The following is a 27,464-nucleotide window of genomic DNA, read 5'->3' on the forward strand; positions in this document are numbered from 1 at the left end:
AGCCTCATTTAGCATGCCCTGATTCATCTGTTTTAATATGTCTTGCACTTGACTGAGATGGTAATTAGCAGGACACCCAGGATTTCCAGAAGAAAACTCACAAATCAAGCCTGTTATAGCCTGTTTCTTACTTGATTTCTGTGGAACGAAACATTTTGAAATGGTCCAAACTATTGTTGATCACCTAGGTTAAGGGAGAGAAAATATTAAATCTAAATTTAAACAAAACTATGATCTTTAATCCAATCTAATTTCATGGAGGTAAAAACTAGCACTTTTAACATACCAGAAGAAAACAACTGTTGGACACTTATAAGCTCAAGCTGTCTTTAATGAGATTTCTGCTCTATTTAACTGTATTGCATCTGAAGATGTGTTTGTCATGGGTTATAATGATTTTGCACTGGCACATGATTCAACTTTACAGCTGTATTGTGTGGATAGAAAATGTAAGGATGTCTTCTAAGTAAAGTCATCACTCACAGGATTATCCCATCTATCTTCTTTGCAAGTATACAGTCCAAACTGGAATACTCTTTGCAACCTAAATCTGTTATACGTTTGCGTAACTATTCTCCCATCAAGATCTAACCTTTTAAAATATGGGCAGATGTCTTTTTAGCCTATGTGAGTTGCGCAGAGAAAAGTGCAAGGATGTGTCCTTCTAAAATGGGCGATAACCTTGAAGTGCATCAACCTTTCAACAAGTCGCAATCCTAACCCAATTATAGAGGTGTAAAAGCTTGATATAGCTGGCTAAACAATTAGAAAGTGCACTGTCAGAAGCAGAATAATCCTGTTAAGAAGGCTACAGAGCAGCACAAGCGTTTCTATCCTCACTGACAACTGTCTGTACCAGAAGATTTGTATAATTCAAGGTGGCATTCAAGGAGTTCTGCATAATATATTAGGAGTTTCAGATGTTTTGAAACCTTTAAGCTCAGATTTGGTTCCAAAATATCCACAAATATGTAACATATTTGTTTTGTTTTGTTTTAATCAAATATTTGCTTTACATAAAAGGTCACAGCTCTTCTTTGTCTCTTACTTGTGCTGGCTGGGTTTCTTATGCAACCACCATATTTATTTATGACTCTCAGCAATCAATATCTTGGAATATATGTGTGCCAGAAAAACCACAGGATTTTGAATACAGTAGCATTTAGGGGAATCGCTGATCTGTTTCGTATCCAGATTTTGGAACTTTTAAAACCCTTTTTGCCCCACTGGCAACAATTGTTGCCAAAGTTTATCACTGTCATTTTCGACTCACAATAAAAAATCTCAAAGGTACTAATGCAACTTTTTCCACTTATATGCTAGTAGACAACTTAGACAAAGGTTTTGATTTTTAAAAAATCGTTTCCAAGTGCTTCCTATCGCATGACATCATCTGCTTCCCGCTCTTTCTGGCTGAAGACATGGCGGATGCAAATCATCCTGGAAAGAGGTAATTTTCATAAATTTCTTATGACTTTCCCCCCAAACATATTTATAATTATTTAATCATTCAAGTCTCTAGAGTAACCCTCCCCAAAAAAATTGTACCTAGGATAAATATTTTTTTGTTCATGGGCTTATTTCTGTGAGTGGCAACAAAAGTTGCCAGTGGGCACATAGCATGTCGCTAACTAAAGGAAAACACTGTCTGCAGGATTGCTCCTAATTTACTTATTTAAAATTGTAGAATGATGTACAATGGCTCATTTTAGTCCTTTTAGAATAATTCCTAGCTAAATAAATTCACAGGTATTCAAGGCCTCTGTGTATAGGATTTTTATACATTACCATACATCATTTTCTTGCTAGCTAAAATTCGCTTGCTAGCTAACATGTATGTTGTCCTTTCCTTAGGTACACCGTAGCAGAGATCCTGGCCATGCTGCAGGACTCTGAAACTGTGGCGGACATCACAGTTGTGCCTGAGTCAGAAATGCACGCACATGACACAGACTGTGACAGTGACCAATCTGATGATGAGGCCACTGGTGACCATAACCGCCTCCCATCAAGAATACTCAAAGGTGAAGGCTTTCTACCTAATTCGGACATGCAGCTGCCAAATCCCCCCGATGATGATCCTGGGTGCTCATCCTCAGTGAGTCAGACAGAGACTAGAAAGGTCAGTGGCACAAATGAAAATGTGACCAGTCAGATTGTTGGGCCCATGCTCCACAAAACTAAGAACCAAGACAGGAAATTCAAAAAAATCAAAATTGCGGCCAAAGCACCAGCACAAGCCAACAAAAAATATCAGATCCCTCGCTATGTCCCCAAAGAACATGATCCTGGCTTCACATCAGATGATCCAGTGGATATCTTCCTCACATTTTATCCCAAGTCCCTCAGAGATGTCACACTGGAAATGTCCAATCTCTACGCTGAACAGTTTCCACACATCTGGTGGAAACTGGACTTGGTCAGGGTCCAAGTGTGGTTCTTGGCCTGGCAGAGAAAGCTGAAGTGCCACCTGGAGTCAAGTTTTACCACGACAACCTCTTCACAACCCTGTCCCTGGTGGATGAGATGACCCTGAGAGGCTATGGCAGCTGTGGCACGATGCGACAAACTCAGCTCCATAACGTTCCCTTCACAGCACCCCAGACCTTCAAGAAGACACCCAGAGGAGATACTGAGTATCTGGTTGAGGCAGAGAAGCTGATTGTAAGGTGGAATGACAACAGCGTGGTCACCGTGGTGTCGAACATGGAGAGGGAGTTCACCGAAACTGAGGCGAAGAGATGGAATAAACAGAAGCGGACTATGGACAAGGTCAGACAGCCCAAGTGTATCCAGGACTACAACACACACATGGGAGGAGTGGACCTGCATGACCAGTTTGTCAGCCACTACAGAGTCAACATCCGGTCCAAGAAGTGGTGGTGGCCATGCTTCAGCTGGGCCCTGAACAGTGCCATGGTGAACAGCTGGTGCTATTACAGGTACACAAGGCTGTATGTTATTTAGTGATATCACAATCGAGTTGGTGATGTTTGACTCGAGGTCATCGCTAGTGCTCTTCGGTCGACAAGAGCAGCAGTGATGATATCCAGACCAACATCACAAACTCAAGTGTGATATTGCTTTTACAGAACATTCTACATATGGGGCATGACGTTGTAGAAAGGATGAAACGATGCACATTCATGCATCTATCATGCTTGTTTTGTCATTCATTTAGGTCCTGGAAAAGCGGGGAGAAGGATCTCCTCTCCTTCCAGAGGCTGGTAGCCCAGACCCTCCTCCTGCGCCATGGAACAAAGCCAAGTAGGCAGGGCAGAAGATCTTCAATGGCGGTGGCGATAACTGATGCCACCAGGTTTGATAATTTGAACCACTGGCCCTGCAACACTGGTAGCAGGTACAAGCGATGCAAGAACTGCGGCGGACGCACATCATTTGCGTGTGGAAAGTGTGATGTGCCACTACATGTGGAGTGTACCACACTGAGTAGAACATGCATGAAAGATGATGGAATGTATGGGAAGAAATATGTTATATATGTATATATGTTTTTAGAGGTTCTAAGAAAAAAATGTTTGTTGAGTTTTTGAGTATAAAAAAATTGAGAATAAAGAAATCAGTTCAAATTGTTTGATGTTTTGAATTTTATACAGGGGGAACCTGAGGCTCCACCTTTTTGTTATTATTTATTATGACTATATTATTATTTTGTTCTTATTATATTATTATTATTACTTCTCTATTATTATTATTAGGTGACATTTGACCTAGTGACAAGCTGTGTGACTACTGGCAACAATTGTTGCCAGTCATAAAAATGCTATTTTCTTCAAAAAAAAGTACAAAATGGAAAAAATAAATACATAACATGATTCAGAGGGACTCAACTGATAAAATGATATGCCTTACAACTCTGAAAAAAATCTGGGCACAAACGGGTTAATTATGGTGATAGATATGCGTGAGTGAGCTTGAATGACTGCTCCTTTGGGGACATCGCTGTAGTGATAATTTTCAGTGAATAGCTCAGAGAAGAAAGATGTTATTAACACATTTAGTACGATTTTGCACGAGGCCTCTCTTATAACTGTCAACTACTTCTTATTTCATTTGTATTTTATCCTAATATTAGCTCATTCAAGTTGCAATTTTAAATATTGAGAATAGCAAAAAATATTTGACAATACTTCGATACTTCAGTTCAAGATCTAAATGTCTGATTTCACTTATATCTTTTTCTGAAGACACCAGTTTGATTTCTCTTCTGCCTCCCAACAGTATATTTATAAATGGATGTGAGTCATAATGCTTAATCTCTCCATGCACCATTCAACGTGTTGGTATTCAAAGAATTGCTTTGAGGAGTTACTGTTCAAATAACTCCATATTTGTGTGTATGAATAAACAAATTGAAAACTCCAGATTTACAGCATACATACTACAGCTGGTTATTGTGACTTTGTTTGTTTGCAGTTATTTATTTACTGACAGGATCTTCAGAAATGATCTGAAATATTTCACACACACACACGCACACAAGAAAGTGATATAGAGATATAACATTTGTATATCTCTATGGGAAAAAAATATCTGTTGTCATTAAAAATACTGCATATTCAAATGACTTGAGCAGGTTTTACTATGTTTTTACAACTGTAAGTAATACCACATTTTCAACAAGCCACAACATCCTGAACATATTGTTTTTTCCTTGTCCCGCCGGCTAAGTTTTGGTTTGGGCACTTTGTCACGTGTTTTTTTTAAATCAGGAGATTACAGCCAATCAGAGTCAATTTTTCAAACAGCTCAACAAATATCAGGAAAACAAACAAACCGTTTCTTTGCAGTGTAAATCTGAATCTGTTTGCTAGCTGAATGTAAAGTTGGTGTATTTTCCAGGACAAAAAAAGCCTTAACGTAATAACTTCACACAGAAATGGACGTAGCAAAAACCAATTTAATTTAAACATGTCATGTACTCTTTTACATGTGTGTGTTCTATGACAGTCCTAGGCAGTTTATTGTAGTGTACTGCAGACTAAACTGGTTAATCTGCAGTACCGTGGTACGGTTGACATTAAAGGACTATGTTAGGCTGGTGCACAGCAGGCTGTGGTGTCCAGGGTCACTTATAAGTTATATCAAGGGTATATTTAATTGAAGCTGAGGATGCTTCACCTATTATACCAGATTTATATTATCTACAGGTTGGGAAACAACAATGACAGCTCAGTAAACCTCAGATTTCAGGCTTGGGTGATCACAGACTATGAGCATTAAAAATACAAATGATTATACAACTTACTGCAAAGTAATTCTTTGACAAATCATAGGGCCCTCCACCAGACAAATCTTAGTTTAGCCTCTGCTTATAAGCCCAATATGAACATAATGAAGTGAGAAACAGACTATTTATCTCTTCACCTTGACCCTTCACCTTGATGCCCTGTTTTTCTGCAGACTCGGCAGCGGCTGATGACGCTTTCTAGGAAAGGTCCCTTCACTGTCTGAGGTATGGGTTTACTGTAGGAGAACAACATACAGAGACAATAATAATTACAGATAACTTAACAAATTAAATTTGATACAAGTTGCCAAATCACAAGACAGCACTGTTCTGAGTTGGGAAGCCTCTAAACAGCATTGGACAAAAGAGTAATGAAAGATGAACGATTCCTTGAATATTTAACTGAAAACTACAGAACTATGTCTCCTTAAACAGAGAAGTGAACAGTTCACCCGAACATGTTGTTGGGGTCGAGGGAGGCCAGCCAGTAGCTATAGGAATCAGGATAGTAGTTACACGTCCCCCTGCCGTGACACTCTATAAAGGGCACTTGGCGGAAATTTTCCAGACATGAGCCAGGAGAAATCAGGGGCTGCGAGGATCCCTCTGCTCCAGCACCTGTTTGCTGTAACAGACAGTAAGAACAGAATCACTTAGAGAAACAAGATCTCTGAATTCAAATTTTAAAAATAGTAAAAATGAACAAAACACTGATTTCTTTACCATGATGAAAGAGTACCCAGTCCACAGTGATTCCCAACCTCTAGGACATTCTGGTATGAGAGTCCTCTGACTGTGGATGGCTATGACATTGGAGGTGGTTTCACACACTGAGCACCTAAACAGGTATCCATATTATTTTATTCCACATAAGGTTAGAGGGTAGATATAGGTGGCAATTTTAGTTTATGGTAATCACACTAAATACACAATCTTATCCCACCTGCTAATGTAGGATTTCAGCATTTCTCCTGATATGGAAACCATGTTCATAGGCATGGGAGTTTCAGTGGACAACCAGTATGAATAGTCATTACGAGAAGCATAGCGGCAGGCATTTTCAGTGTCACAGAACAGAAAAGGCATTGTAGAGAAACGAGGCAGACAGCTCCCCGTGGTGCCTGAGAGACAGTTTAAAACACTGGTAAATATGCAGATTTTATTTATTTTTTAATGATGCAAAGATGCATCTTATATATGCACATACAACTTCTGGGTGTGGTGTTTTCCATGCTCTTACCAAGGTCCTGCCCATGAGCTCTTTTATATCCATTGATAAAGAGGAAAGAGTAACCACTGTAGATGAAGCTAGTGCCATGAGGACATTCAGGGGGGTGGATGCTCTGACTGTGCCTGACTATCAGGAAACTGTCAGCATAACTTGGACCGGTTCTGCCGGGCAAACCTGCAGGACCCTTATGACCTGGAGTTCCAGGTCTGCCATTGGGACCTGCAGATTGAAGAACATAATATGCAATGAAATAATATCACGTGGGCAGTTTTGTTCAAGGATATTTTTGGAATCTGTTGGGGGATGTTCTATAGTCACTACTACCTGCCACTAATGCACTGAGGACCTGTTTTAATGTGCACTGGCAGATAACTTCATTCAGAGGGCATTATTATTTTTTCCTTCTTTTTTCTTTTTTCTTATTCACACAATGTAATGCACAACTGTGAAGCAGGAGCGCTGCCAATACCTGAACTTTTATTGTTTTTCAGGTGTGATGTGTCCAGCTATTTGAAAGGCAATTCCAATCATTTGAACACATTTAACACTTCACATTCTACTGAAATACTTGGAAAATGACGTTTTCAAGTGTTTTTTATATTCTAATGTGTAATTGGAATATACACAAAAACACATTTTAACCCAAACATTTTGTCACATGTACACACGTATTTTTGTAAATGGAGATTTTCCATTTTTGTTTAAAAAAAAAAATCCTATCCATATGTAAACGCAAAAAACAAAGTCAAATGCTGTCAAGCACGTGCCAGAGCAACAGGTGGCAATATAATCCTAACTGCATAGAAGTCTTGGCCAATCAGAAGTCTAGAAGCCTGGGAGGAAAAGAGTAAATAAAGATGAATGGCGCATAAAAGCAGTCTTTCTAAATGGTCGGATAATAACTGCAGATAGTAAGATTAACAGCAACAGTATTTTGTCTATATCTGCCATTGTAGAGATTCATCTCATGTAAACAATAACATGGCGCACAGCGTGACGTCAAAAAAGGCGCACACCTTTGATGTTGCACGACTAAATCTCAATTTTCCTTGTCCACATGTATACGCAAAAACTGGAGTTTTCAAAAATCTCCACCATAGTGATCCAAAACACTGTTTATGTGTGGATGAAAGGTCAAAACGCATAGAAAAAGCTGTGTTTTCAGAAATACCCGTATACGTGTGGACGTAGTCTTAAACACACCTGGCAGCCCTGCTCTTCCTTTATCTCCTTTGTAGCCTGTAAATCCAGGCAGACCAGGTGGGCTGAAACCCTGCATTCCTTTGATACCATGCTGGCCTGGAAAAGAAGTGTTCAATAGCAAAATTTATAATTCGAATATCACATATTACACAGGGAAAGGTAATACATGCAACAAGGATTAACTCTAAAAGTATTAACCTGGTGGGCCTGGAGGTCCTGGTGGACCAGTTCTTCCTGGAGGTCCGCATGTGCCACGGGCACCAGGAGAGCCTTGAGCTCCTGGTTCATGTATTACTTTTCTAAATGTTGCCTCACCTTTACGCCCTTTAGGTACACAGAAGGAGCAATTAGAAAGCTATTCCCCAGATATATGTAATGCTTAGCTTATCAAGTATTGACTCACCTGGTGGTCCAGGAATACCTTGGACCCCTGGCTGACCAGGAGGGCCAGGGATGTACCCAGGCTCTCCAATTTTACCTAAAGAAAAAAAATTAATGGGATTATCTCTTTGTATTGCTGCATGGATTCCAGCATGATGATGATGTGCGTTTCAAATGTATTGTGAGAAACTTGCTGAAGACTTTGTTACTCTTCAACATAGATTACCAGCAGGTCCTGGGAATCCTGGAAGACCTGGGTCACCTCTTACCCCTGGGCCTCCAGGTCTGCCTATTGCACCCTGAGGGGGCAAATGGAAATAGAAAGATCAGACTCTAATTATTGCAGTTAGAGTTTGAAGACCTGCCATTCTATACAAAACATTAGTTTTAGTACGGTGTGAAGAATGCTACAGAAAGGCTTGATGAAAGATTACCTCAACTGTAAAATACATCTTTTGCTATGAACTCTCCATTTTAATCAAAAACTCATGTCTACTTTCTCTAGGCATTTGTCAGAGGTAAATTACTGTAAAAACGTACAGGTGGTCCTTGTGGGCCTGGATCTCCTGGTTCCCCTAGATTACCCTGGCTTCCTGGAAGACCTGGGTCCCCTCTGTCTCCTTTTAACCCAGGCACTGCTGTACCTGGAGGACCAGGTGGGCCAGGGTAGCCTACATTGAGATTAGAAAGGCACTGATTATGGAGATAAAAGTAATTGAGGATGAGTGGCCTAGTGAAATAGGCATGCAAGAACTTCCATACAGTGACCAAATTACACAAACTGAAATCATCATCTGGACCTACAACTTATCGAGTAGATTCTAACCTTTCCTCCCAGGATATCCAGGTTCGCCAGGGTCTCCTCTATACCCAGGAAGACATGCGCCTTCTCTTCCAGGTGACCCTCTTGGGCCAAGGATGCCTTGTGGACCTGGAATTCCTTTGTCTCCTGTTAGTCCATGAATCCCTGTAACAGACAACCCAGGGAGGCCAGGATTTCCAGGAGGACCTACAGAGTGGAAAGAACAATTAGTCTAAATCAGTAAGGAATTATTTTAGTAGTGATGCATAATTTAATGTAATGGAACAGGCCTTTAGTATATTTTATTGTTTGATATTACATATAAATACATCAACTGATGAGTGCTTTGTTTGTTGCTATATGTATCGCTCATTATTTAACTTCCAGCATGCGGATTATACTGTAAGTACATCAGGTCTCTGGGTGTGGTTGAATGTATTCAGTGTTTTTCCAAGATTATCTAAAATAAGAAAGAAAAGAAAAGAAAAAAACCAAACAAATCCCAAAACGAAACACTGGACCCTCGCCCTCCTGCATAACCCCCACTCCCTAGCTCCTTTAGAGGGTAATGTGACTGGTATGTGACTCACCTGGCTGACCAGGGTCACCACGCTTCCCAGGACTCCCTTCTATCAAGACTGCAGAAGAGCGATATAAGAACAGATGAATTTGCCTGCGCCATTCAGGGGTACCATTAGCTATGAAAGAGATAGCTATTCTACAGGCCTTTTTAATTTTAGACAAAAGAAAAAAACATACATAAATACATAATTACATAGGATTATACATGACCTCAAAGAACCATACAAACATTTTTTATGCAGTATTTGGCTTACTAGTCTCTCCTTTCTGCCCGGGTGGGCCAGGAATCCCATCCAAGCCCTGGCTGCCTTTCGGACCTGGAAGTCCTCTATTTCCTGTTGGACCCACATTACCTGAGGCAAACACGTTTTAAAAAGTACACTCGATTAAACTTAAAGTATAAATAAAAAGCGAAAGTACTATTTGATCATTTCGAATTGATCCTGGAATGAGACAATGGGTTGCACTTCAAAAATATGTGGTGAAAAAAGTTTCTTCATATAGTTGCAATTAAAAGGACTTTGCCTTGTGGTCCATTAGGTCCGCGTTGCCCTTTGCTACCTGGAGGGCCATCTGACCCTTCTGGCCCTTGAGACCCTGAGGGACCTGAGACAGAAGGAGTGAACAGAGAGAGTTGGGTAGAGAGGTAGAGTGTTAAAGCTGTCTAATATTTTATCAGTTGTACAAACCATTTAGTCCAGTAGGTCCTGGGTCTCCCTTGAGTCCAAAAATTCCTGGTAAACCCTCTGTTCCTGCAATTCCAGGTTGTCCTTTTTGACCCTTCATCAAATTAGTATTAGTCAATCCCGGTTCACCCTGAGGACACGAAGGAAATAATGAAAGAGGGATAAAGAACCTATTGATGAACACATTTGTTTCAAATAATATACACATTTGTATTTATTTACTGGAATCTTCTCTACTGCATCAGTGACATTTAAATTCTACCTTTTGGCCTGCTGGTCCAGGTGGCCCATATCCATTGTACTTTGGTTCCCCAGTAGCTCCTTTGAAACCAGTTTTACCCTGATCACCATCTCGCCCTGGTTTTCCCAGTATTCCTCGATCTCCTTTTATTCCCTTTGGCCCTGGCAGAATTAAATCACTAGTAACACTTTCTAATAACTATACTACCATCATATTTATAATAATGACGTTAACAAATAATTCAAATCAAATGTTATACTATTATTGAGATGTCTCTTAGAGCTCAAGGTTCTAATTCACAATAGTTTAAGGTGCATGCAGTAATATTCTAAAGCACAATGATTCAGTTCTTATTGTTAGTGTCAACATTCGATTCACAATCTGAAGGGGGCCCTAAACTGTAAAAAAAAAAAAAAAAATCAGTAAAAATACAATGCATTGTTCTGTATAGATGTGAACGGATTTTCTGTATTCATTATCCGCAGATGTGTTTCCGTACTTCTTAATTACTATTAATTACTATTACTATTAATGTACTATTAGTACATATTAAAGCTTATACATTTTTTGTTTTGTTTTTTTATTAAAATATGTTAAAACATTTTTAATTTGTTAAAATATTAAAAAAGTTTTTTTTTTTAAGCTTACATGTTTTTATTGAGAAATAATTGTTAATTTATTTGCTAAGTGATGTCTGCTGTGACCAGATGCTAACAGTTGCCTGTCTCAATACGAGTACTTGTGCATACCCGGGTTCTTGTGGACTCGTGATAAGTCATCAGTCAGAGAACAAGTACCAATTCAAAAGCTGTATCTCAAAACCTAGGCTGCATTTTTCGGAGGACCTGGCCTTTGCGATCTACGTGGGCCGGGTCCTTCGAAAACTGAGAAGGCTGGAAGTGAGCAGCTGTGAAATGGGACGGTCTAGCCTTCAGATTTGCGTCACCGCTGTCTCGGTGGAGTTTGATAAACTCAGCCGTCTGCTCCTTGCTATCTAAAATATAACAGTACACTGGAGTAAATTCTCGACCATCTCACACTTGTGTTTAATCCAGAGCGTTCTCACTCCCGAGGCGTAACATGTGGACGTTTTGTCACGTCCCGCGGCGTTCCTGAGGAACGCGAAAGGAGACCTTCGGCGTTCTTATGGTACGCGGCGGGTTATGGCTGGAATCCAGTGCAATGACGCTCCCGCGGTAGTAGACATTCCAGACCTGTATTCCAGCCCTAAACCTAACCTTATCCCTAGCCCTGACCATAACCTTATTCCTGACCTTAACCAGGACTTTAATGATGTTAAATAGCGTGTTTCTAAGCGATTTGAAGAAAAAGAGCGAACATGTGTAGGTTCAGTCCAGACGGTTCTCATATTTCCTCTTTTTCCGAGGTCGTCATTTAGGAACGTGGTGGGTAGCCGAAAACGTAATATGGTGACGATTTGTCACCTAGCGTAAAATGTTACGCTTTGGGAGTGAGAACGGGTTGGTTTAATCAGTTTTCTGTTTGACGTTTATTCAGCTGGGTGAAAACCCCAGAGGAAAAGTTTTATCTAATCTAATCTAATCTAATGTCTTTAATCTCAGCCAAACCGATTTACTCAGGAACAAATAAAACACTGAAACAGCCAAACAATACAATTTTTTAAGTTACCTAAGTGACTTATATATCATGTTTAACCTGAGTAGCGGGGGGTTTAAAAAACAATGTGCCGGGAGTCCGCTGTTCTCGCCGGAAATTATGTGGGTTACAGCTGCTCCAAGACAGTAACAGTAACAGACTAATTAAACAATAAAATATGTTACAGATTTTACAAATTTAAGAAATAGCACTAGTATATACAAATCACTCAATTATAAATATCAAGAGTTAAAAGAGGTGATTATAAATAAATATCAAGAACATTGACAAGGATATTACAGAGTAGAAAAGAGTGTGTGCAAAAAAGATGTAACAATATTATTATCATTATTATTATTATTGTAACGGGCATGCAACTTGGAAGATGCTTGTAGTTTTCTCACTACATAAAAACTGCACACTGAAAAGGTCATTTATTAATCTTTTTTTATTAAAAGGATTTTAAAACATGAAGTTTTGTACATGTTAAATTTTTAAGTTTAAGGTTTTACTTTTTTCAGTAGTAGAAATCGTACAATAACAATACAATGGAGTTCTGAAAACACAATACAATAAATTATTCTGCACAGTGATCACTGAGCATTCATGAGCATGATAACCAAAATATTCTTAATTTTTCTTTATTTAACTTCAGCTTGAAGTAAAATGCAGTACTTACCTGGAGGCCCCCTCAGCCCTGCATCTCCTGGAGCTCCGGGATGTCCTTTAAACCCTGGTGATGTTAATAATCCATCCAACCCTGGATCACCTGGTGAGCCTGGGGACATACAGGCACACAGCATAAATACAGTTTGGCAGATTTACAAACGGAAATAATAACTAGTCACTGTGAATGTTTAGCTTATTTCAGACCTCTTGGTCCAGGATCCCCTGGTGCTCCCACTTTTCCTCTCCACCCTTTTGATCCATTCCTGCCAGGATCTCCACTTGGACCAGCCAGACCAGGGTTACCTTGTGCAATACAGTTAGTGTTAAAATATTATTACCATGTCCTATTCAATGCCCTGTCCTAATATAATGTGGATCATTTGTAAAAAAAAATAAAAAAAAAAATTAATAAATTAATAAATAAAAAATCTCAGAAACATTAAAGACTGTAAAAGGACATTTTTGAACAAGACTTTACTGGAAAGTGTACCTGGTGGACCAGGGTCCCCTGAGTTCGCAGTATAATTTTGTGGTGATGGAGCTCCTGGGGCACCTTTGGGACCTTGGTCTCCATTCATACCTGGGGGGCCTGGAGGACCTCTAGGCCCATCTGGGCCAGAGTCACCTGCAAATAGCCAAGGTAGCTCTAACTTCATCAGTTTTATATAAATCAGTTTTTCATAAATTACTGTCACAGAGGCAAAAACTATTATACTGTTTCAGATCTGACATGTTTGTGTATATTATATGCATTGTGTTTGTGTGCACGCGCACGTGTGTTTGTGTTGCATTTGTGTTTACCTCTTTGACCAGGTGGACCTACAATTCCAGGCAACCCATCTGGTCCATATCCTGATGGCAATCCATCTGGTCCAGGGTCTCCTCTGGGTCCTAACAAAAGTGAAGTTGAATATTTTGATAAAAATCAATACATTGTAAAAACTCATAAAGTAATTTTGGTATTTTCAACATCACATTAAGTACTCACATACATGAAAAACCCAGATTTTTAAACTATTCCATATTGATGAATTTAAATATGAATGGTCTATCAGATAAGGAATACTGTACCTGGTTGACCAGGTAGGCCATTTTGTCCTTTGATTCCTTTTTGTCCATGATGTCCTTGTGAACCTGGTCTTGATGGCCCAGGGAACCCAGGTTCACCAGCAGGGCCAGGAAGACCAAACCCAGGCAAACCTTGATTTCCCTTCTCACCAGGAAAGCCATTAAGTCCTAAAAAAAAAAAAAAAAAATATATATATATATATATATGTATATATATATATATATACATATATACATATATATATATATATATATATATATATATATATATATATATATATATATATATATATATATATATATATATATATATATATATATATATATATACATATATATATATATATATGTATATATATATATATATATATATATATATATATATATATATATATATATATATATATATATATATATTAATATATATTATGGAATGCCCTTTAGGAAAATATTATATATATATTCCAACCAAAGTCTGAATATATAGTATGATCTTTTGAATATATAGAATGAAACTTGAATATATAGAATGAAACTTGAATATATAGAATGAAGCTTGAATATATAGAATGATCTTTTGAAAATATAGAATGAAACTTGCGCAGGACCCTCAAGCTCCCAGGCCTCTGATAGAGGACCCGAGCTTGAAGGCTAAACCGCCCGCTGGGGCGTGCTGGGTGTTTTTTTTTTTTTTTTATATATATGTGTGTGTGTGTGTGTGTGTGTGTGTATAAAGGTGAGGAGCAAAGGAAATTTAATATATAAAAATATTAGTGCTGTCAGCGTTAATCTCGTTAAAATGACGTTAACGCCATAACTGCACTAATTTTATATCCAGATTGGTATTACTAAGCTTTTACCTGTTTTTTTATCTGTCTGTAATGTTCTTTCAGGGCTAACACCAAATACACCACACAAGTCTAGCATAGACTAACCTTGAGGTCCTTCAGAACCACTTGGTCCTGGTTCTCCACTTGGCCCAGGCAAGCCTTTACATGACTCTTTGCTACCAGGTAGCCCTGGAAGCCCTTCAGAACCCTTTACTCCTGCACAAATCAATAACACAATCAATGTAGCAAACAGATCAATATTGTTGCAAGTTTGTGCTTTATTATGTGCTTATGAAGAGTACAGTTTTGATTTTAGTCAGTAGTCAGTTTAGTCATCAGTACCCTTTTCTCCTGGAAAACCAGGACTGCCAGTTAGCCCTGGATATCCAGGTAAGCCAGGATTCCCAGGATCACCTGCAGGCCCGGGATCTCCATCTTCACCTGGAAGCCCTGGGAAGCCTGGAGGCCCAGAGTGTCCAAGGTTGCTATCACCCTGTTATTAGAAAAATAGAGGACATAATGTATATGTTAGCATTCACTACTTAATCTGCTTCCAGAATTATATTGCAAGGTATAATGTTTGGTAGTGTTTGGTAATGTTCCAAGCCTTTGATTATGAAAAAAAGAATGCTGCATTTTCTCATTTCTTTGTCATTCCCTGATCTCCCTTCACAAAGAACTGACATAACATGAAGGAAGCAATCATTTGATTGGCCAGTTTTTAAAATCAAATACCTAGACAATAATGTAAAAAATAATTTTTATTTATTTATTTTTTGCTTTTATGCCTTCCTGTAAAGACCAGTAAAGTGCAATAGAGTGTTTGCTATATGAAGATGTATGTTGTATCAACTTTGTTTCTAACCTTTGGTCCTGGAGGACCAGGAGGGCCTTCTTGGCCTGGCTGACCTGGGGAACCTCTACCTGGAGGGCCTGGGACACCTGGTTGGCCCTTGTCACCTGAAAAATACATACTTATCAGTAAACACATAAATCATCTATGTGACTAGTCCTCATTTCCTTTTGAGACAATCAAAGTAATCTCATATCTAGGAAATATTTTATGTGTTTGCAAATATGCAAATGTTTTCTGCATAAATTCACAGAACCTACCTTTCTGTCCTTGTTTCCCTGGCATTCTAGGAAATGACAACGGGCCACGTTCTCCTTTCTGGCCTGGTATACCTGGTGGTCCTAGATGACCTGGAGCCCCTGGATGACCTGACATTTGTTTTGGTGATATAAAATATGTTTCTCTTCTGCCATTGTTTTCCATCCATCCAATTATTCATCCACCTATTGAGTTATGCATCCATACAGCATATCCACATGCAGTACTTACCTGGGCTTCCAGGTGAACCTGGCCAACCCTTCAATCCAGGTGGGCCAGGAAGTCCTTTACTGTATATGACTCCAGGTTCCCCCTTTTCTCCTGCAATAAAGGAGAGATGTATGTTAGTATTTTACTATATTTAAGTTTTTATTAAATTTTACATTAATCAGTATATAATATAACCTGGAATTCCTGGCTGCCCTGGAAAGCCAGATACCCCATTATCTCCTTTCATTCCTGGAGGCCCAGCAGGTCCATAACCCACTGGCCCAGAGTAGCCGTCTGGTCCTGGTCTGCCTAAAGGGCCTGGTGGGCCTTGGACTCCACGGTCTCCCGTTTCACCAGAGAAGAAATACTACAGAGTGGCAGAATACTTGTTCTAGCTATGACTAAAAAAAAAATTTGTTTTGCTCCTGTACATGTTAAAACCTCTGAAGCATCAAATGTGACACCTGAGATGTGGAATTGCAGAAGGCAAAAAATGTCATGTAAAACTCAGATTTGTCAGCAATTTCTCACCGGATCCCCTGGAAGCCCTGGATTGCCTTTGCGACCTGGCAATCCTGGAAGTCCAGGTAAACCCGGATCCCCAGGCCTCCCAAGCTGTCCCTGGTCCCCTTTTTCTCCCTTTGGCCCAGGAGCACCAAAGGAATACGACTCTCCCTTCTCTCCTTTTCGACCTGGAAAACCTGCTTCACCAATTGGACCCTTTGGAAAAGAATTAATATTAAGTGTTTACATAGGTAAAGAAAAACAAACTTACAACAAAGCAAAAATTTCAAGACATGTTTTCTTACAGGTCTTCCTGGTAAGCCTTTAGGTCCTGGGAAACCGGGATCACCTTTATCACCTCGAGGCTGATTGAAGCCTGAGCAGCAGAAATAGTGCACATTCTAGTTTTAAATCTTATTTGCTTTCCATCACTACCAGTAAAAGTGCATTTGAATGCGCAACTCAGATAGAATAAAATTCATCTGTTATGCAGTGCTTGTTACCAGGCGGGCCAGTTTCACCCTGGGGACCTGGAGGTCCTGGGAATCCTGATCCAGTACACTCATAACAGGGATCCCCCTTTTGTCCTGTACAAAGAAACAAACATTTTTTAAAATCTCAATTATTGCACAATATTATTTTATATATGAGATTCAAAGGCCTTGATGACAACTGCACACAACACAGTAGCCTGCTAGTAAAAATAAGTCATAACAAGTTTGAAATAAATAATAAATACTAACTACAATGGTTTAAAAAATTAAAAAAGAGGGCTTTAAAAACAATCCAACCTTTCATTCCAAACACCCCATCGTATCCCATGAGTCCAGGCAATCCATTCACTCCTTTAATTCCTGGCAGACCCTTGGTAACTCTGTTAGCTACAAACGACAACAAACTTAGTGTCCTAATTACACTTTCAAAACATTTCCTCTAAATATCTGTATAATTATTGCAGTAGTATGTCATTAATATCCTTCACTATAGTCATTTAGCCTATATCTAAGAGTTTAAAAATCCATATCCACTCTGTTCAATGACTATCAGTGGTCCACAACATACATGCTACAATTCTATAAATAAAAAGCTAAACTTTCAAAGTTATTTGTTTATTTATTTGTTTTGTTAAGCATGATAGATATTGAACATTTAATTAGTTGTTGTTTTGTCTCTTCCACAGCATGTCTTTGTCCTGTCTTCATCCACTCACCCCCAACCGATTGTGACATGACATCTTGCAGTAGGTTTATTGTTAGCATTTGAAGTTATAGTATTTGGAGGATTTAGGGGAGAACATTTTTGCATACTTCTGTCTTCAGGGATTCCAGGTGGGCCCTGATCTCCAGGAGGTCCTTGGTCACCAGGCTCTCCATCTGGACCCGGAGGTCCGATATAATCAGCCCCAGGCTCCCCAGAATCACCTTTTAGGCCTGGAAGGCCATTGGGACCACGTAGGCCAGGCACATCAATACCTAATCCTGTGCAGGGTAAAGTGAGAGGCCATGAGCAAGCTTTACAAAATAAGCTTAACATGTGGATGAAGGTACAAAGGATGTTATTCTCTTTCAAATTCTTTCTTCACACCTGGAGGTCCTCGTGGTCCAGGAAAGCCCACAATACCTGAGAAAAGAATAGCCACATGTGTTATTATTGTATGGGCAAGTCAGCTACAATAAAGCAAGGTTTTTTTTCATCGGCTCATGACTGGTGCAGGCTTTGACTTTAGGATTTGCTATTCTGTTGTATATCTTCTTCATTAGTTTGTATACTATAGAGTATTATGCACCCCGAGGCCCAGGAAGTCCAGGTGGGCCCTGATGACCAGGATCTCCCTTGTATCCTTTGATTGGCTCAGTCACATATGTCTGTAAACAAAATTGTATTGGACGTTTTAGAACAACAGGAAGTGATGGATTCAAATAAAATCCACAGAAATTCATTCTGTATCCATAACAAAGACTAATGTAGCATTTTTCTGACCATATAAGGACTGTAAAGTAGAAAACTGTCATAAACTCACATCTCCACTTGGGCCAGGCAGACCCCTATTTCCCTTTTCACCCTATTTAGAGGATACAAACAAAGTGTCATGCAAAATATTATTAGCCCTTCAAGAGATTTTTCTTTGGTACTATACCACCTTTACTGATTTGATTTAGTACTTTAATGTATAAATGCACATTTTAAAGAATTTAAAGAATCTGAATAATTAGTAAGAAGAAAGGACAACTGACCGGCACTCCTGGCACTCCTGGATATCCTGGATCCCCTCTGGGGCCAGGTCTTCCCTAAACAGAAATATGTTGTATTCAACAGTTGTATTGTTGTATTCAATATATCTATTCAATATCTATCTATCTATCTATCTATCTATCTATCTATCTATCTATCTATCTATCTATCTATCTATCTATCTATCTATCTATCTATCTATCTATCTATCTATCTATCTATCTATCTATCTATCTATCTATCTATCTATCTATCTATCTATCTATCTATCTATCGTACTGTTTTTAAGCATAACAAAACAGTACCACAAATCCATGTGGTCCAGGATCACCATCCTTGCCTGGCTTACCCTGTAAGGACAAATAAGGATAAGCATGAAGATTCATATAAGGTTGAGTTTTTCAGGATGAAGTACATGTTTTTATTTATCTTCTCATAGATTTTTTACTTAGGTCTCAAAAATACAGTTTTTAGACTGTAAAATGCCAAATGTTTGTGATCTTCATGTAAATCTTCATGTTCCTCAAAAAATCGTTTGCCCTCTGCCACCTCTGGAGGGCGACCCCTTGCACCCCGCCCACAACTTGTTTGACCTGCTGACCTGTGATTGGCGCCTCAGGTTAATCAGGTCCCACACCTCCAGACTCACTAACAGCTTCTTTCTGTAGGGCTTTCAGACTTTTAACAAACACTATCCCCCCACACCCCATCCCTTCCTACCCACCTCACCAATCATGGCCTGAGTAACCCGCATCACTCAGGCCACTCACATATGGACTCTATACTCAGAACAAATCCTTTTGCACTGCTTCCAAGCACTTTGCCCTCCAATGTGTGCCTTTCTCTTGTTTTGTATATATTCCTCTCGACTGTCTTTTGTTTGCTATTTATTCCTGAAGTCTTTACTATTTATATATTTTTCACCCTGCACAGTTGCCGTGGAGCACCCATAATTTCATTGTACAATGATAATAAAGAGCTATTCTATTCTAAAATAAAAATAGGTAAAATAGGCCTTCAAATAAATATATAAAAATAAAAAAATTTCAAACAGAAATTCAATTCAAATTAAAAATTCTTATTCAAAGACACATATCGTTAGCTTCATAGCATAATTGCCTAAGTCATTTGACTAAGTCAATGACTTAGGCACTTATGCTATGAAGCTAACGATATGTGGTCTTTGAAGCAGTGACTTCTAATATATATGAAATGAGAATGTGACCATATCAGGGTTGGAGCTTTTTGAGGACCCTTTTAAGCAATGCTGTGCCCCCCTCAGTCTGAAGACACACTAAAAATATGTAGAATGATCAGTTTCTTTGATTTAGAGACGCTGCTGTTGTCCCTGAACTGGGATGGCCTAAACAGAGAGCTTCAATGGGCTAATAATAAAACTATGCAACATAATTATGTTTGTTTTGGTTGCTGCTGTCTTAGCAAAAATAATTTTGATGAAGTGATTACTATAATGTAGATAACCAATGACAGTCTTTTCTCTCGTCTTAAATGGCAAATCGCATTGAGTTTGATGTTGCATCACTGCCCTCTGCTGCTCATCCTCTTTTTCGTGCTATTCATACTGGTGCGGGTAACCCTTTGGTGCAAAGGGAAGGAATGAAAAAATAGGGGGATGTGTGAGAATTGTGGAATATCAGGCACAATAAATTGATTAACCAAATGCCATATGTTTGTACACAGTCAAATGGAAAAACTGAGTGGTAATGGGATGCTGTGTCTTACCTCTGGACCTGGTAATCCTCTGCCTCCTTTTGCGCCTTTACTATATTGTCCATAACCAGGTTCTCCCTGGAAACAGATTAAAATAAGGACAAGAATCAGAAAGTTTCTTTAAAATTAGTGAATGTATTCAGTCGTCTTGAATTTTAATTCTGTACTTACCGTTGAACCTTTGCAGCCCTTTTCTCCTATATCTCCCTTGTTTCCTTTTAACCCCTAAATAAGAATGAAAAAATAAAAACAACTGAAGTTATGTTCTGATAATTTCAATGACAATATTTCTGTATTAGAGTGGCAGGATGTGGAAAGAGCAGTTCAGGGACCAAATGTTTAGAATTGTATTTTTAAATTGTATTTATAAATATTATATCTGTATTTACTATGCTTCATTTGCTTTTAATTTTGCCTCATCCTTTTTGTAAGTTTGCTAGTTAATCATTTTAGAAAGGAATTGGAAATCTCATCTCTTTGGTCCCAAACACGGCAGCATGTTTTGACTACTTACCCAGTTGCTTTGAAATGCTTTGGGCAAAACAGTTCTGGTAATGCGCCTGTGATTTTTTCTCATAGTGTCACTATTCACACATTGGAAACATATGCCCTTCAAAATTATTTTTAAGTAATTTTTTTTCTTTGCCTTCTTTCATCTCTTCCCATTAGTAAACAAATGTTGTTTTTTTTGTTCTGTCGATTGAAATTAGCAGGTTAGTGCAGGTTACTGTTCAATCAGCCACTGCAAAAGTAGGAAAATATGCAGCCCAGTCACCGAAGAGTGAACAGTGTGACGTGAGAAATCCTTGGGTCATGTTCCAAAACTAGAAAGGCAATGATGATTTTGTCGAAGAGTATTACATGAAATTGTTCCTGTACCTCTAACACGAGACCCCCTGAGACAAGCTCCGTGATCCGACCTTTTGGTCCAGGTGGACCTGGTGGGCCTTGTCTCCCCTACAACATAAAAATTAAAATTACCCTCACTGAAAAAAACAAGACATAATATACACAACTGTCGGCATGAATTATGATACAATGCTGCCACAATAATAGTGAAAAAGAAACTACCTTAGGTCCTTGAGGTCCTGGGGCACCACTAATACCTTCCTGACCCTAAAATAAAAGTTTTGTTTTTCATAAACCAGAAAATTTTATTCATATTTGCTTTTATCAGGCAGTTCACGTGAATAGTTTTAGGGTGTGAATAACTCAAGACTCACAGCAGCTGTGGTTTTACTTTTTTGACGGACTCATTATCACAATACAAGCTTTCAAACCTGTACACACATACGCAAATTTAATTCTAACAGCATTACCTTTGGTCCTGGAGGCCCTCGACGTCCAGGAAAGCCCTGTTCATAAAGAACTTACACACTTAAGGTTAAACATCACACAAAAACATGTCATCCACAAAAATCTCAGAAAAAGCTTTGCTTACAACAGATCCCCTTGGTCCAGGTTCACCAGGTTGTCCTTTGTATCCAGGTAAACCTGGATCTCCCTAAAATTCAAGGAAACTTTGCTTTCAATATAAAATAAACATAACTGTTCAAAAATAAATATATGTGTGTCTGACTGACAGGATTTATTTATTAAGAGAGCAGTCTAAAATGTTACCGGCTGTCCATCCCTCCCAGGTGGTCCACGGGGCCCTGGTTGTGAACTGCCTTGTATCCAAGATTCACCCTATGAAAATGACGCTTCAAAAATGTAATAATACTTTATAGTTGCAGTTAATAAATCTTGTTAGTAACTGGCATCTGTAGACTTTGACTGTCACTTTTAAAAGGTTTTTATCAACCTTGGTAATGTGTTGTGTACCCTAACCCAGACATAACCGCACATATTTCGAACTGGTTAAAAGTCAGTGCTTCCTCTGAAATCCCTCAACTCAGAATTTGTGTCAGAGCTTTGAGAATCCCCCTTTTCCCCCTGATGGCATGGATGCATGCTTTTTGCTCAGCCACCATCAAAGGAAATGTGATTTGAAGACTGGTAAATGTTGAATATCACAACACAGGAACACATATAGGGGTACACATATACATACATTGTATTTTCTGAAGCTTTTAGAGGGTCAGTTCTTTTAAACACTAGAATCACATTTTCTAGCATTCTTGTGCATTCAAATAAACATGAACAGTTCCCAGTAGTTCTTGCCCAAACAATTAGCTTTCTAATTGTAATATTTACATTGGTAAGGATAACTTTAACTAGCTAAGCTTCTTGAATGACAGCCATTGCTGAGCAATTCTGCAGACACATCTTTCACTGGTACAAAAAGAATTTAGCACAAGGCCATGAAGCAGCTTATCATTACCTTAGGTCCAGGCTGACCCGGTGGACCCTGTGGATGAAAAACAAATATTCAAACATTTATTTATCAGTTGTTCATTTGGGTAATTTTAAATGATGATGCAATGAAATATGATACCAGAGTCACTGAGAAGTGTAGCAACACAGAATAAAAAAAATGTTTTGTTTTGTTCTTACTGGCAGTCCATCAAGACCAGAGGTCCCATGTATACTGGGAGGTCCGTCTTCCCCCTTTTGGAAAGTAATGCGTTGAGAACATGCAGTGAAATTACAAACTCTTTAACCTATAATACATTTAAAAATGTGCTCTTTCAAATTAGAAGCCCCAATCCTAACCCTGAAAAAAGTTCAAAGCATTATAGGTCCACAGCTAATATGCAATATTTTCATACATCTGTTCCATTGCAGCCTGGGGCTCCCGGTGGGCCCGGAGGCCCCTGTAAGCCTGGGACACCCTATATAAAACACAACAGCCATGTATGAGGATCTGCAGGAATATGCATGTCTGTGATTCATACATTAGACTTGTATACACAACAAGACAACTCACTGGTAAGCCATGACTCCCTGCAAACCCCTCTTTGCCTTCGAGTCCCTGTAATGACAGAAGCAAAAATAGCTTTCATTTTTAACATACATGTAGGTGTTACTGACTGAAAGACAAACAGACATTTTTTTTTTTTACCGGATCGCCTTTTGGTCCTGCTGGTCCATCATGCCCAGTGTTTCCCTGTCATAGTAGGCAAACTTTTAATTAATCCCTATGGCATGGTATAGCAACACATACAGTCATGTAAAAAAAGAAAAGTTTCATTCGACTATGAAGTACAAGCACACCCTTACTGACTCCATAGTATTTATCAGGGTAAGTACACAAGTGCTGCTAAATCAAATTAACTTAAATTAAAACTTAAAAATTAAATGAACAAAAAGCACCTCTAAAAAGCAGCGATTCTGCAGTTTGCTGGTCTGGAGCATTTAAGTGCATATTAACACAGTGCTCCAACTGAATTTACCCCCGAATCCCACTGCACAGTGCTCAGAGAACATTTCTATGTGCAAACCTCAGTGAGCTAAAGCAACATGTTAGTTGGTGAGTGGGCCAAAATTCCTTCAAAGCAATGTGAGCAACTGATGAAGTCACACTGAAAATGATTTCTTCTTTCTTCAGGCTGTTAAATCATGTGGTGTCCTTGGTTACTTCGTTATTTATTTACTGAATTTCCCGGAGGAACCTACCCGAGGTTATACTACACCATTTCATGTTGATTTTTCCTTTCATTTAACAAGTTCAATTAAAAATGTGTAGGCATATAAGAAATTTTGAATTATATATCACGTATAATAATATAAGATCTAATTTAGATTGACACTACAAACTGTGTTAATATGAGAAAACTTAATGAGAGTTTAAGTTTTACCTTTAGTCCCATCGGGCCAGTGGGACCATCTGGTCCAGGACGTCCTGGTGGCCCAGGGGAACCTGGATTTGCTGGAAATCCTTTGTCTCCCTGTGTGTGTAAATGTATGAATGAAAGTAATAGGACACAGAAAGAAAGGACATAAGGTGGCAACCAGTAAACAAACAGCAGCTTCATTGGTATTGTCACTTTATAAGTAAATACATAGCTGCTGTTTTGTGAATGCTTATGAAAATATTGCCAACTATAACTGGTATTGGTACATTTATCAGCTGTATGTGGTTAAAATGAGAGAAATTGCTATATTTATAACTGCAACAAACCTAGTGTGTAAACACACTGAAATATTTATCCATATCCTTCGTAAAGGATATATTTAGCCATACATCCATTTTCTTTTGTTTATTGATAAAACTGTACAGTCTACATAACAGTAAAAATGAAAACAATTTACTTCATCATTACATTTAGGGGGTAATGAATGACTAGAGAATTTTATATTTCTATGACGAATGTGTCTATTTGCATATATTCTAAGATGTGTTTCATAATTAAATTATTTGTTACTTTGAAAAATTATTTAATTAGTGGGGTGTACACCGTAGTCACGGGAAGTACAAATCTTGCTTTGAGAAAAAAAAAAAGAATGAAAGTTTTGTGAAAAGAAGAAATAAGTAGCTGTAAACTGCAGGAGGATGAACTGAGTCTTTGACACAGACAGTGAATTAGACACTTACCCTGCTGCCTTTCACTCCATCACAGCGGCACCTTGATCTTCCGTTGCACACACACTAGAAGAAAGTTTACATTTTTTAATTTCTAATGCACAAAATAAAAAAAGCAAAATAGAATAAAAACAATTGTGTTTTTGACAAATTGTCAAATATTTGTAATGTAATGCTGCTTCCTCAAAGTCAGTTGTCCTACTGACTGTAAAGTATTTTCATTTTGCATAATCCTGCATATACTGCATTTTAAAAAAAAAAGCATAAATAGGTGATTTCTCAGTTTTTTCACCGTAGCTTTGGTGTAAAATCTTTTTCCTTTTTTGTTGATTTTTGTTTTGATTTTGCAGGCTACAGGTCCTCAAGGCAGTTTTTAATCATACTTTTTTTTTGCTAGTATAGTGAGGGATATTCCTTGTACTTGGGGCAAATTTGTGGAGGATTACCACTTTTAAAGCAATTTGCCTTAATAACATCTCTGTGATGGGTTTGTAGCTTAAACCTATTCGCTGGAACGTTCAAGACAATTTAACTACACAGCAAAGCAAGACACGAGTAGGCAAAGTTCTTGATGTTTCTCGCAGGGGAGAGAAGTGGACAAACGCCGTTCCTTCGCTTGACCCCAGTTGCTCTTGTCCGCTCCCCCGTAACACTGCTCTTTTATTGAGGTTACATAGGTTCATTAACATATGACGTCTACATACACACAAAGAGTACCTTGCCTGTGCGTTGTGTAAGTATGTGTGTGTGTGCGTGACTTCCCTAAACCTGCTGGTCTGGAAGTCCAGCAGTTCATCTAAACAAAAGGCACGTAGACTAAAACAGACATAGATACGTTTATCCTACCACAAAACAATAAGAGAAGGTACGACCGTGTGAATGCCAGAACACTCTGGGAGGCACACAGAGTCTCCACAGACTACTAAAGATCAAACCTCTACCAACATGACATTGATTATAAAACTCTAAGCAGATATGAGTAGATATTTCTAAGCATAAATGACAATCCACTATATAAACTTGACACTCTGCTGTGTTAATACCCTCCTGAGTCTCTATTGAACACGGTGGCCTTTAATTAGAAAGCTGCACACATATTTGCTTGTCAGCAGTGAAAAAGGTTTAGTGAAGCTAACAGACTTTAAAAAGTGGGGTAATAAAGTATAGAAAAAGAGTAATCTGCACAGTGTTGTTTGTAGTCTAAATATTAGGCCACCCTTGAGACAAAAGCAGCTTAGCAAGAACAGCTACAATGATAAAACCGTTATACCTAATTACTGGAAATTTATTACATTGGTCATTAAGCTATAATTAATTCAGTTTTTCAGCTTTTTTTTTCTTTTGCACATGAAACAACATCAAACTTTTCCATGACCTACCATAAAAAGGCCCACCAACATAGCACACTGAAGAGTGCTGTACACATTACCTAATGGAGTGCATCAGCAAACAGGCTGAAAAAAAAAGCATCACATTTCTTTGGAAGATGTTTAAAAAATGGTTTCAGGATGCTTTTTTTCCAGTAAACAGTCATTAAGGTCCTCACAGAGTTACCAAAAAGAGAAAAAGAGAGTCCTATACGGCATTACTATTTAAGAAGTTACTGATCTACAGCTTTGAGAAAAATATTCAATGTCATTCTTGAACCTATATTTTTTTAGAGGAAAAGAAAAACACTGTATTTAGATACAGAATTGAGTTGTTATGTGGTTTTCTCTCGAGCAATGTCGATTAATAAGTCAGTACAGCTCAACAACAAGCCCAGTCCATGCAGGGTGACATGAAGGAAAGCAACACAATTTTTTTAATCCAGAGTCAGCCACAAAAGAGACCATGTCCCATGTGTTTATATTTAAAAAAAGACAGTCAGTGCAGTGATGGATTATCAGTGCATGCAAAGCTTAATTTAAAACAGTCAATAAAACTAATAAGGAGAAATAAGAAGGATCTTACCTTTTTTCCATCAGTCATCACCAGCATTGCAGCCAACAAGATTATTGGAGTTATGAATGTTGGAGTTCCCATGGCTTTTCTTTCTGCATTTACATCAGTAGTTTGGGAATAACCACAGGCACTCCAGGGGGGATAGGTGTCTCCTTGAGTGCTCTCCTCTGTAACCAGCTTTCAAATTTCACTCATCTACCGCAGTGCTTTGGGTGATGTTACGTGACGGCAGTCCTCAATCAAGGTTTCCCCATCTGACTTTATGACTTTAGACAGTACAGCCCGGAGAAGTTGTTTAACTTGACCTTGAATAGAGAGGCGGTCTGAATTTTCTGTTGTGTTTATTCCCAGTCAAAACGCTTCTTCTCATCTCACTCTCGCTGGTCCCTGCAGCGGACGTTTCTCACTTTGTTTTTTTACTGGCATGAGGACAGGAGATAAGATGGAATCTCAAGTTAGGGATTAAGCTACTTGGCTAGAGCTAAATGAACTTCATGAAAATCATTTTGGGCTCTGAATTTGGGTGAGTAGCAAATACTTGTTGTGCATAGTGGAACTAGTCTTTTAAAAATCCTTAATCAGTTGCATGCTCCCACTTTTTAAATGTCATAACTGCATGTTCTGTATCTTCTACCTTATCTCTCACTTTCATACAAAGTGCCCTTTGCCTAACAGGTGTTTTTGCTGTTTCATTCTTTTGTTTTAA

At 38.6% G+C, this 27,464-nt stretch overlaps 1 protein-coding gene across 1 annotated transcript; it reads right to left on the minus strand.

The window, feature by feature from the left end:
• Positions 1-5,065: 5,065 nt before the first annotated feature.
• LOC146648166 (uncharacterized) lies at positions 5,066-26,839 on the minus strand. Its single transcript, XM_085390230.1, has 52 exons — positions 26,768-26,839; positions 24,827-24,880; positions 24,090-24,179; positions 23,354-23,398; positions 23,219-23,263; positions 23,061-23,123; positions 22,846-22,899; positions 22,673-22,699; positions 21,970-22,038; positions 21,791-21,853; positions 21,669-21,704; positions 21,421-21,465; positions 21,229-21,306; positions 20,521-20,574; positions 20,362-20,427; positions 18,924-18,968; positions 18,621-18,674; positions 18,407-18,448; positions 18,173-18,251; positions 17,971-18,006; positions 17,694-17,864; positions 17,178-17,267; positions 16,890-16,973; positions 16,692-16,762; positions 16,414-16,602; positions 16,078-16,249; positions 15,904-15,993; positions 15,675-15,782; positions 15,427-15,521; positions 14,904-15,054; positions 14,667-14,777; positions 13,735-13,899; positions 13,465-13,554; positions 13,154-13,288; positions 12,868-12,966; positions 12,674-12,772; positions 10,399-10,538; positions 10,140-10,266; positions 9,976-10,056; positions 9,705-9,803; positions 9,459-9,506; positions 8,893-9,075; positions 8,607-8,737; positions 8,293-8,365; positions 8,089-8,163; positions 7,884-8,009; positions 7,686-7,781; positions 6,492-6,701; positions 6,195-6,372; positions 5,975-6,089; positions 5,704-5,876; positions 5,066-5,487 (listed from the first exon to the last, which is right to left on the minus strand). Exons 1-52 carry the CDS (start codon positions 26,837-26,839, stop codon positions 5,385-5,387), a joined length of 4,995 nt encoding a protein of 1,664 aa, XP_085246356.1. The 3' UTR covers positions 5,066-5,384.
• Between the last annotated feature and the right edge of the window lie 625 nt (positions 26,840-27,464).

This window comes from Rhamphochromis longiceps, linkage group LG18, assembly GCF_057381845.1.
Source record: "Rhamphochromis longiceps isolate RC_006_pf linkage group LG18, R_longiceps_female_GT1.1, whole genome shotgun sequence".
Taxonomy (NCBI): Eukaryota; Metazoa; Chordata; class Actinopteri; order Cichliformes; family Cichlidae; genus Rhamphochromis; species Rhamphochromis longiceps.

What these genes read in the sequence shown, in the direction of transcription:
- LOC146648166 (XM_085390230.1), bottom strand. Translation starts at nt 26,839, where the DNA reads ATGGGAACTCCAACATTCATAACTCCAATAATCTTGTTGGCTGCAATG. An exon ending in CTGGACCAAGGGGATCTGTT is followed by an intron (nt 21,705 to 21,790) that starts GTAAGCAAAGCT and finishes CTTTATGAACAG; the next exon opens with GGCTTTCCTGGACGTCGAGG. An exon ending in AGGGCTGCAAAGGTTCAACG is followed by an intron (nt 20,428 to 20,520) that starts GTAAGTACAGAA and finishes ATCTGTTTCCAG; the next exon opens with GGAGAACCTGGTTATGGACA.